Genomic DNA, 11,288 nt, shown 5'->3' with positions numbered 1-11,288 from the left:
CCAGCCCCCTCAGTGCCCCCCAATTCTCTGTCAAGCCTGGACCCTCAGTGCCCCCACCGGCCAGCCCAGTTCCACTCAGTGCCCCCCCATCCCCCGGCAAGCCCAGCCCCGCTGAGTGCCCCCCCATCCCCCGGCAAGCCCAGCCCCCTCAGCGCCTCCGCATCTGCTGGCCAGCCAGGCCCCCTCAGTGCCCTCCTCCCCGTCCTCTGACCAGCCCGGCCTTGCTCAGTGCCCTCCCATCCCCTGGCCAGCCCAGCCCCGCTCAGTGGCCCCCAGCAAGCCTGGTCCTGCTCAGCGCCCCCCCATCTACTAGCCAGCACCACCCTGCTCAGCTGACTCAGGCTCGTGGAGCTTAGGAGTGGGGCTGTACGATTGGGGTGTAGCCATTTGGGCTGGGGCGTGGGGGTGGGGATGGTCCTGGAGCCCAGGCTCCATCCCCAGCCTGGGTATCTGCCCTGCTATTTTTAACTCCATAGCCTGAGCCCTATGAGCCTGAGTCAGCTGTGGGTGTTTTACTGCAGTACAGACATGGTGTTGGGACAGCACCTCTGCTCTGTATGAACGGGACCGAACTCCTAGGCCCAATCCAGCAGGCTGGAGAAAATGAAGGGTTCACAGGATGCATTAACCCTCACCCCCTCAGCCCCAGCAGGGTGCCCCCCCACACACACCATGCCAGGTGTAACATTTGTGGGGTATTTCCTCTTCCCTTTACAGCTGAAAACACTGTCCCCCCTTTGGCCCCAGCGGTTCATTCAGACCTTGCCAGGCTGTTTCCATTAGAAGCAGAAATGGAGGCTACGCATCAGGGCTGTTCTTTGGTGCAATCCCGTTTCTGCCCAAAGAACGCAGGCAGAGTCCGGTCCCCTGCGCCCAGCAGAGACAAACAGGAGGCAGGTCCCTGCTCAGAAATACAAGTCTGCCCCTCCAGTGAGCTCCCTGCCCGAAGGCAGCCCGGTCTCTGCTTCCTCCAGGGCCCCACTTTCTGCTGCATCTCTTGCAGCCTGGCTGCTCTCTTTGCTCATACACACACAACCAATCCATTCCTCCTTTTGCTCCCCAACATTTGCCAAAGGGTTTCCATTGGATTGATTGCTTGTGATTAGCTTTGCTGTGAGCCTCATTGCCTTCCTATTGTTTCCAGCTTATCACCCCACAAAGGGTTCAATGCCGTGAGGTTCATTGCCTTGGACAGTGATTTCCTGGTGTTTCCAGCTACCACTACACAAAGGGACATTTAATTGCTCCATTTCTTTGGCCTGAATGACAGGTGCTTAGCACAGCCATTGACTTTAACCAGTTCTATGACTTTCTATAGATCAAAGACACGTTTGTTGAAAGCCACCAACACCTTCCAGGGTAACAACATGGACGCAAACAGAGACACCCCAGGGAAGGCGCCCACGGGTAGCGACACAGGCAAGACGGACTCCAAAGCTGCTGGGTGAGGGGCCGAGTGCCGAGAGACACCAAGCTCTGTGGGTCACCTCAGCTGTGGGGTGCAGAGCCGAATGGGTGGGCTAGCAGGTTTAAGGCTTGGGGCAGCCAGACCCCCCCACCACCACACAAAGGGGGCCCAGGCCAAGCCCTGCTGACTGTAGCAGGGTTAGGGCCTAGGAGGGCAGTGGCAGCGCTGGGCTCTTGCGCTAAGCCACCAGTCCCTGCCCCTCCGAGCATCTTACTGGGGAGAGCACCCAATGGCAGAGTCTCCTCCCAACCAAACCAACACCGGCCAGGCAGGCCCATCCTCACACTGACAGCAGGGAGCCACGGGCCACAGGCCAGTAGGGTCACACCTGTGCGGGACACTGATGGGAGGATAAATCCGTGCTCTGAACAACTGCAGGACAGAGCTGGGATAAAACCCAGGAGTCCTGGCTCTCAGCTGCCCCCAGCCTCTAACCACTAGACCCCACTGCCCTCCCCAAGCCAGGAAAGGACACCAGAGCCCTAGCCCCCAGTCCCTGCCACCACTCTAACCACTAGACCCCACTCCCCAAGTGGGGCTACAACCCAGGAGTCCTGGCTCCCAGCCCCTCGCTCTAATCCAGCAGACCTGCCTGGCCCCTGCTTTTACCCCCACACCCCCCCCCCAGAGCAGGGATAGAACCCAGGAGTCCTGGCTCCCCCCAGCTCTAACCCAGCAGACCTGCCTGCCCCCTGCTTTTACCCCCACTCCCCTCCCAGAGCAGAGATAGAACCCAGGAGTCCTGGCTCCCAGCCCCCCACTCTAACCCAGCAGACCTGCCTGCCCCCTGCTTTTACCCCCACTCCTCTCCCAGAGCAGGGATAGAACCCAGGAGTCCTGGCTCCCAGCCCCCCGCTCTAACCCAGCAGACCTGCCTGCCCCCTGCTCTTACCCCCACTCCCCTCCCAGAGCAGGGATAGAACCCAGGAGTCCTGGCTCCCAGCCCCCTCCAGCGCTGCCGGGCGCTGACGGCTCTAGGTCTCTGCCCTGCCCTGCCCTGGGGGCGGGGGGCGGAGCCGTGGCCGCATCACCCGGCAGGAAATCACAGCGAGTGAAGGGCCACAAGATCCCACCCCTGGTTCAGCCCCGCCCCAGCCCGGCCAATCACCTTCCTCCGCCGGCGGGCGGTGCCCAATCGTCATCAGCATGGCGGGAAGGGGGCGGGGCTGTGCCAATCCCAACAGCCGCGACAGGTACGTGGTACGGAGGGGATCCGGAACCGGGGGCGGGGCCTGTTGCGGGGGCGGGGTGAACAGGCGCTGGGGGCGGGGTGAACAGGTGCTGGGGGCGGAGCCTGCTGCGGGAGCGAGGTGAACAGGCGCTGGGGGCGGGGCCTGTTGCGGGAGCCAGGTGAACAGGCGCTGGGGGCGGGGCCTGTTGCGGGGGCAGGGTGAACAGGCGCTGGGGGCGGGGCCTGTTGCGGGGGCGGGGTGAACAGGCGCTGGGGGCGGGGCCTGTTGCGGGGGCGGGGTGAACAGGCGCTGGGGGCGGGGCCTGTTGCGGGGGCGGGGTGAACAGGCGCTGGGGGCGGGGCCTGCTGCGGAGGCGAGGTGAACAGGTGCTGGGGGCGGGGCCTCCTGAGGGGGCGAGGTGAACAGGCGCTGGGGGCGGGGTGAACAGGTGCTCGGGGCGGGGCCTGTTGCGGGGGCAGGGTGATCAGGCGCTGGGGGCGGGGTTTGTTTCATGGGGCGGTAGGGGGCAGAAGAGGGTTGTGGGATTGTGTCCAAGTCAGGGCTGCCCCCCCCCCGTCCCTGATTTCACTGAAATTCCCACCCCTTTGGGCCCCTCTGGGGCTGGACCACTCCACTCCCCATCTGCACCCCCCCGAAGAGGGCAGACCCCCCCCACTGCCTGTGCCCCCCCGACAGGGGTCAGGGTTGGGGACTGTGGGGATGGGCATGGTCAGAGGCTCAGAGGCCGTGGGGATGGGCAGGGACTGCAGGGGGAGTGGGGCTAGGGGCTCAGAGGCTGTGGGGATGGACAGGGGATGCAGAGGGAGGGGGTTAGGGGCTCAGAGGCTGTGGGGATGGACAGGGAGTGCAGGGGCTGCGGATTAGGGGATCAGAGAGTATGGGGCTATGTAGCGGGTGCAGAGGGAGGGGAGTTAGAGGCTCAGATGCCATGGGAATGGGCAGGGGGAAGGATCAGTGGCCGTGAAGGTGGGTGGGGGTCAGCGGCTGTGTGGATGGAGAGTTGGGGATGGGGGACTCTGGGTCCTCCCAGGACAGGCTGACCTACTCCCTCCCAACCAGCATGAACCCCTATTTGGGTTTGGTGAGCAGCCTGCGCGCTGCGTGGCTCACGGGGAAGACGCGCACCGCTGAGCACCGGATCTCCCAGCTGGAGGCGCTGGGCCGCTTCCTGGATGACAAGAAGCAGCCTATCCTGGATGCCATGGCCTCGGACATGCGCAAGGTGAGCTGGGTGTGGCTGAGCCCAGCACAGGGCAAGTGGGGGGCACGTCTCCCTGTAGGGAAGGGTTGGAGGAGGAATGGGGAGTCTCCCTGGGGATCCCCCACAGCACAGTTAGCAGGGGGTGCACTGGGGTCTCATCTGCCCAGGTTCCTGGCCCACCCTCCTCCCCGCAGGAGCCGAGGGCTGTGGGTTGTGCATTACGTGAGGTGACTGCAGCATGTGGTCCCCTCTCTTCTCCCCTGGGGGCGGGACTGTGTGTGTGCAGGTGGGGGTGTTTTGGAAGGGTCTAGTTAAATGTCCTTGCTGCTCTGGGTTCTGTCAGCGAAGGCCACTGGGAGCAGCACCTGGCCCTTGGAGGGGAAGGCTGGGATGAACCGTAGTTCCCAGGACAGTTCGTTCCCTGGGCTGTGACCGGCCCCGGAGGAGGCTCTGTCTCCTGCACAGACCAGCTTTGCCTGGTGGCAGAGAGTCCACCTGGCCCAAGGAGTGGAGCTGTCAACCCTGGTCCCCCTCCCAGGGCTTTAGGCTCTGTTAGATACGCCGGGCCCAGGCCATGGAGCACTGAGACGCGCCTGACCCAGCCCTGGTCTCTCTTGTCCATGGGGTGCCAGTGCAGGGTGAGATTATGGGGTGAGGGCTCCTGTGGTGCTGAGGAGATGTGCTACGGTGACTTGCTCCAGCTGGCATTTCCTGCAGGTGGGACGGCTCTGTGCCCAGGCCTGTCGCGTTGCTGGGGGCCAGCTGGGAGGTGACAAAGGCGAGAAGATCTGAGGCCAGGGATTGCCTACCGGCATGGGTCAGCATCTCCTGGCTGCCCGGAGCTGGCAGAAGGCCTCATGCACCCAGGTGGCTGCGTGAGAGTCTGGTGTTGGTGAAGAGTCCAGGCACCGCTGGCCCGGGGACCGCACTGACCCATGAGGGGACCTTTTGCCAGGGGAGATGGCATTGCATCTGCCCCCACCCCAGTGAGCTTCCCCCAGCTGGTCCTATCCCTGCCCCACGCCTCCCTCAGGGTCTGTAGTGGTGGATAGGCAGAGCTGTGTGTCCCAGGCCTTGGTGGTGTCATGGATTCACAGGGTCTGGTCTATGCCCCAGTCTTTAAACAGTTGCTCAGAGGAGCCCTTCTGTGCACCAGGCCCCCAAGAGGTCCCATTCCTCCTCCAGGGCCAGTCACACAGCCTCACTGCCTCCAAAACGGAGCCTCTGGGCTCCAGCCCTCCTGCTTTACCCTGAGAGCTCTGGCCAGCATGTCCCACTGAGCCAGACTCCTGCTCAGAGCCGTTTACCCCTCGGGGATCAATGCCTGTCTGTCAGGATCTGCGGCCATGCCAGGCAGCCCTTTCCAAACCAGGTAGCCTGTGTCACCTGGAATCCAGGTTCGGCAAGGCAGCAAAGCATAAGCGGGGAGGGGGGTGTAGAGCAGAGCTCACACTGGTGGAAGCCAGAGAGCCAGCCCCTCACCCTGTAGCCCCTGTGCCATGCCCTGATCCTCTGAGCTCCAGCTGCACTCGCTCTCCCCTCATCTGTGCTTCTGTTTCCCAGTAGCAGCTGGAAGCCCAGTCTGTTAACACTGTCCTCCCTGCTCTGGCTCTAGACCTGCTGTCATCCTCAGGAGCCCAGCCTGCGTTGGCCTCCCTGCCACTCAGGGTTAAGGGCCCACTGGCTGGGCATCCGTAATCTCCTCCGGGGCCTCCGTTCCCAGGGGCAGGCTCCATTCAGTTCACCAGAGCAATTCTGCTCTCCAGCCAGCTGGCTATGGGATTCAGGCACCTCCAGTGCCTGGCAGTAGGATGCACTGAGGCACACAGCATCCAGCTCAAAGTAGTGGCAGAATGGGCATGGCCAGGATGGATGATGAAGCTACCCGCTGTTCTGTGCCCCCAGCCCCCCTTCGAGGTGGAGCTCTCTGAGATTATCCTGGTCAAGAACGAGGTCAACTACGCACTCAACAACCTGTCCAGCTGGATGAAGGACGAGGGCGTGGACAAGAACCTGGTAAGGAGGAGACGCATCCTCTGGGCTGAGCGGGGAGAGAGAGGGGACGTGCCCCTCCCCCAAGTGAAATGGGGGGAGAAACACACCCCCAGGCCTAGGCCTGTGGCGACCGGGAACAAGCACCCAAGGCTGAACCGGGACCTGCCCCCACAGCCGAGCCAGGGCTCCTGTCCCTACGGCCCAGTTCACTCCCCCGCCCATCAGGACCTGGGACCTGCTCCCCCAGATCCTGATGCCGAGGCTTTGCCTTCAGGTGACTCAGCTGGACACGGCCTTCATCCGGAAGGAGCTCTATGGGGTGGTGCTGATCATCGGGCCCTGGAACTACCCCTTGCAGCTCATCCTGGTGCCCCTGGTCAGGGCCATCGCTGCTGGTGAGTCAGGGAGTAGGGACACTTTCCCCCTCCACATGGTCCCTACCCCCCAGCCTGAAACCTGCTCCAGGCAGAGCTCCCACCCCCAGCATGGTCCCTACTGTGATGGGTTCTCCCCGTGGTGCCACCTGGAACTGGAATATCACTGAGTCCCCTGACCCACCAGCCTGGGCTCCCTCTCACACTGTGCTGCTGTGACAAACCACAAAGCCCTCCAGCCTGCATTTTCACCAGCATTCACACAGGTAGGGACACACCCAGCTGCAATTACACGCAGATTCTCTAACCACCAGCTTCCCAGCCTGGGACTGCAGAGCAGTACTGTCCTGCCCTGGTCAAATCTCGCCAGTATATGGGTTTAATACCAGGTCCGCCTCACCCTCAATATGAAGAGAGCAATGCATACTTGTGGTAACCAAGCAGAGATTTTCCCCAAGCTCTCCAGTCAAAGTTCATGGGTTTAGATTAAAACAAAAACAAGTTTATTAACTACAAAAGATATATTTTAAGTGATTATAAGTGATGGCAAACAGATCAAAGCAGATTACCTAGTAAATAAAAAACACAAACTAAGCTTAATATACTAAATAGATTGGATATGAATTAGCAGATTCTCACCCTGAGAAATGATGCAAGCAGGCTGTAGATTCTTAAGGGGCAAGCTGCACTTGCTTTACAGCGTGGAATCCCCAGGTCTTTCATACACAGGCTAGAAATCCCTTTAGCCTGGGTCCAGCACTTCTCCCGGTTCAGTCTTTGTTCCTGGTGTTTCCAGGAGTCTTCTTGTGTGGGGAGTGAAGAACCCCAGATGATGTCACTCCCTGCCTTATATAGCTTTAGCATATGGCGGGAAGCCTTTGTTCCCACAGCTTGGTTCCCAGACCAGTTTGTGGGAAAATACTGACATCCCAAGATGGAGTAGCCTGGTCACATGTCCTTGTAGAGTCATAGCAGCCATTACCTACAGGCTGTTTGTAGCGTTCTCAGGAAGGCTCACCAGGTGGGGGATAAGCTTCTCCTAAGGCCTGTTGTTTTTCCTAATGGCCCATTGCCCTGAATAGGCTCTTCGCAGCCATCTATCTACACTAAAAGCATCTTGTCTAGTGGGCATTATCCAGGTGTAACTACATTTGAGTATAGATACATAGTCAGTATTTATAACTTCAGATACAAAAATGATACATGCATACAACTAGGATAATCATATTCAGCAAATCATAACCTTCCCAATGACACCTTACATGACCCATCTTGCATAAAGTGCATCATAATTATGCCATAATCATATCATAATAATATCACTGTGAAGAATATGGGGTGAAGTATCACACCCACATCCTCTGGGCCAGAGCTCTTAACCCACAACCTGCCCCAGCCGCAAATGAGGCTCCTGGTGTGTTCCCTAGGGACACCTCCCTGCAGTGGCCCTGGTGCCGGGTCGGGTGCTGAGGCGAGGCCCTTGGGAGGGGAGGTGTCTGTGCTGCTCAGTGACGTCCCGCCTGCCCCACCAGGGAACTGTGTCATCATCAAACCCTCCGAGATCAGCAGCAGCACTGAGCAGCTCGTGGCTGAATTGCTGCCCAGCTACCTGGACAAGGTAAGGAGCTGCCCCCTTCCCTGGCTCCACACCCATCTCCTGTTCCCCAGGCACCGAGCCACTTCTGCACACCTAGCACCATGCCCAGTCCCCTGCCCCATGCCAAGCTGGCCCCCATGCCCCAGCCTCCCACACCCAGCTATCCTCTGTGCTCCCCAATACCTCGACCACTGCATCCCCGCACCCACTGAGCTGCTCCCCAGTGCCCCCTTCCCCCCCAATGCCTCGTCAGTGCCGGTAGCCAGAGTGATGGGGACAGGGCCACAGGGAGCAGAGAGGGGAACAGTACAGCAGTGGGGCAGAGTAAAGGGGGCAAGATGAAGATGACCCCACACACCCTCCCCTCTCCGATTGCAGGACTGCTTTGCTGTGGTGACTGGGGGCCCCGCGGAGACCACCCAGCTGCTGGAGAACAAGTTTGACTACATCTTCTTCACTGGTATGTCCCGAGTGACCCAGTCCTCCCCATGGTTCCCTCCCCTTCCACACCAGAGGGCACCGTCCAGCCCCCCCCCCCACACGTCCTCTGCCTTCCCTCTCCCAGGGAACTCCCCCCATTGCCAGGACACACACTTGGGGCCCGGCCAGTGGCTCTGGGCCCCTCGGGGTTCTCCTGACTGGGCCAAGAGAAGGCTCTCCAGGGCTGGAATCCCACCTGAGTCACTCTCTGAGTGCTGAGGCCCTTGAAGACTGGGCCTGGGAGTGACTGGAGCTCCCAGCCAGATGCAGGGTCCTTCCCCCTCCTGGGCGAGGCCGAGGCTGCCTGCATCCTCGGGTGGAAGAGTGGCAGGTCTCTGCCCTGACGTGTCTCCCCAACCCCCACAGGCAACCCCCAAGTGGGCAAGATCGTGATGGCAGCTGCGGCTACGCACCTGACGCCGCTGACGCTGGAGCTGGGGGGCAAGAACCCCTGCTACGTGGCTGACGAGAGCGACATGCAGAATGTGGCCAACCGGCTGGTCTGGGGGCGCTGCTTCAACGCGGGGCAGACCTGCGTCGCGCCCGACTACGTGCTGTGCAGCGCGGAGACGCAGGAGAAGCTGCTGCCCGCCCTGCGTCACGCCATCACCCAGTTCTTCGGCCCCGACCCCCGGGAGTCGCCCGACTTCGCCCGCATCATCAGTGACAAACAGTTCCAGCGCATCCGGGCCCTGCTGGGCAGCGGGCGCGTGGCCATCGGGGGGGCAGACGGACGAGAAGGAGCGCTACATCGGTGAGGGCCCTGGCCAGGGTGTGGGGCTCTGGGGGACCCACTGCCAGGGAGCTGGGGTTCTGGCCTGCGGATCCAGGGGGAGCCCTGATGGTGGAGAAATGAGCGCTGGGAGCTCTGGTGGCAGGGCAGGGCCTGTGGGGAGCTCCGGTGCCAGGGCAGGGCTGGATGGGGGCAGACCCATGGCAGATGAGGGCTGCCATGTGCCCCTGTGCAGTGAGTGATGCCCCCTCCCCACAGCCCCCACGGTGCTGGTGGATGTGCAGCCGTCGGAGCCTGCCATGCAGGAGGAGATCTTCGGGCCCGTCCTGCCCATCGTCACCGTGCCCGACGTGGACGAAGCCATCGCCTTCATCAATAGCCGGGAGCGGCCGCTGGTCGTGTACGTCTTCGCCGCCAACAGCAAGGTACGGGGCAGGGATCTAGGGCTAGTTCTGGCTGAGGACTCATGCCTGGGCCCACAGCTCCATGCTGGAACCGGTCTTTCATCCATTCGCTGCTGGGGCAGTACGACCCCACCACCTTGGGGCCACTCTCCACAGGAGGATGGCTCTGCTTGGCTCCCCGCACTCTGCCCGGGCCTGGTCACCCCTCCCGGAGGGAAGCAGCTGTGTGGGAGGGGCTCTGGGCCATCTGATGTGGCAGCACTGGGGTAGCTGCGGGTGGGTATCCGTCACAAATGAGGGCTTCCTCACTTCCCATCTTTGCTTCCCCCTAGCTGGTGCGCCGGGTGCTGGAGCGGACGAGCAGCGGAGGTTTTGGTGCCAACGACTCCGTGATGCAAATGACGCTAATCTCGCTGCCCTTTGGTGGGATTGGTACGTCTGGGCCCCCAGCCTGCCCCTGTTCCCTGCCCTCTAGCCTGGGGCTGGGCCCCGTGACTGAACCGCGCTCTATGGGCAGGGATCGTATGCTGAGGGTGGGTGGGGCTGCTCCCCGTGGCTGAGCCACGCTGTGTGGGCAGGGCCCAGTGGGCTGGGCTCGTACTGTGGGGGGGGGGGTGGTCAGGGATCGTACCGTGGGGGGTGTGTGTGTGTGTGTGTGTGTGGGCGGGCAGGCAGGCAGGGCCCAGTGGGCAGGGATCATACCGTGGGGGTGGGCACGGCTGGGCCCTGGCCTGTGCCCGTATCCGAGCTCTGCTCTGTTTCTAGGGAACAGTGGGATGGGCTTGTACCATGGCAAGTTCAGCTTTGACACCTTCTCTCACCACCGCGCCTGCCTCCTGCGCAGCATGGGCCTGGAGACCATGAACTCCCTGCGCTACCCACCCTACAGTGAGCGCAAAAGGGGGCTGGTGCTCTCCACCTTCAGGATCAAGCACACGGGCACCTGCACCCTGCTGTGATGGGCGGCCTAGCCCAGCCACCCAGCACCACACAACTCATGTGTTACCTGACTGCCATGCCGGGGAGGAGCAGCTGGCTTGAGCTCCCGAGCTGACCTAGGAAATCTGACCCCCCCTTCCATGGGTTAAAGACACTCTCCAGCCTTCCTCTTTCCCCTGCTGACGAGGGAAGAAAATGATCTGGAATGTTTAAGGCTCAATGTGCTAACACAGCATTTCTCAAACTGGGGTCTGTGAGGATACCCCAGGGGGTCCACCGGCCCTGCTGATCAACTCTTCCCTGTTCCTCCCTCAACTCCTCTCCCTCCCTCCCAGTGGGACTGTTCTTAATGTTTCCTCTGAATAGTGTGGGGGTGCCTCAGTTTCCCCTAGCAGTTCTTAAGTATCTAGGTGGTGGGATAAGGGTGTATGATCATTGCAGAGCCCTAGAGGGCAGGTGTGTGCAGGGGTCTGGACACAGAGAATGGCCGACACCCTGTTTCCTGGCAACTGATGGCCTGGCCCTTCCCCCCTGCAAGGTGAGAGCTAAAGGGCTGGAGAACAAAGGAATCGGGTGACCTCCTGGCCCGGGAAAGGGACGAAGCCCAGAGGAGGGGGGGCTGGAGGGAGTTTCAGTTTGGGGCTGGTTGGAGACATGAAGTGAAGGGCAGACGTGGTTGTCTGGCTCACTGCCCCCCAAAATGGACCCAGCTGAGGGTTCCTGTTCTCTGCACCTACAAGCTCTGTTTTAGACCATGTTCCTGTCGTCTGATAAACCTTCTGTTTTACTGGCTGGCTGAGAGTCACGTCTGACTGCGAAGTTGGGGTGCAGGACCCTCTGGGTTCTCCAGGAGCCTGCCTGGGCGGACTCGCTGTGGGAAGTGCACGGAGGGGCAGAGGATGCT

General features: G+C 61.3%; 1 protein-coding gene across 1 annotated transcript; it reads left to right on the top strand.

The window, feature by feature from the left end:
- The first annotated feature begins 1,330 nt into the window (after positions 1 to 1,330).
- LOC102931111 (aldehyde dehydrogenase family 3 member B1) lies at positions 1,331 to 10,749 on the top strand. Its single transcript, XM_037899307.2, is given in 11 exon segments — positions 1,331 to 1,444; positions 3,721 to 3,883; positions 5,768 to 5,878; positions 6,132 to 6,252; positions 7,764 to 7,849; positions 8,207 to 8,288; positions 8,675 to 9,027; positions 9,029 to 9,062; positions 9,300 to 9,466; positions 9,778 to 9,877; positions 10,211 to 10,749. Coding segments are annotated over 11 exon segments (1,488 nt in total). The 5' UTR covers positions 1,331 to 1,367; the 3' UTR covers positions 10,405 to 10,749.
- Positions 10,750 to 11,288: the final 539 nt, after the last annotated feature.

This window comes from Chelonia mydas, chromosome 6 (assembly GCF_015237465.2).
Source record: "Chelonia mydas isolate rCheMyd1 chromosome 6, rCheMyd1.pri.v2, whole genome shotgun sequence".
NCBI lineage: Eukaryota > Metazoa > Chordata > Testudines > Cheloniidae > Chelonia > Chelonia mydas.
This window is presented reverse-complemented; position numbering and strand designations above follow the sequence as displayed.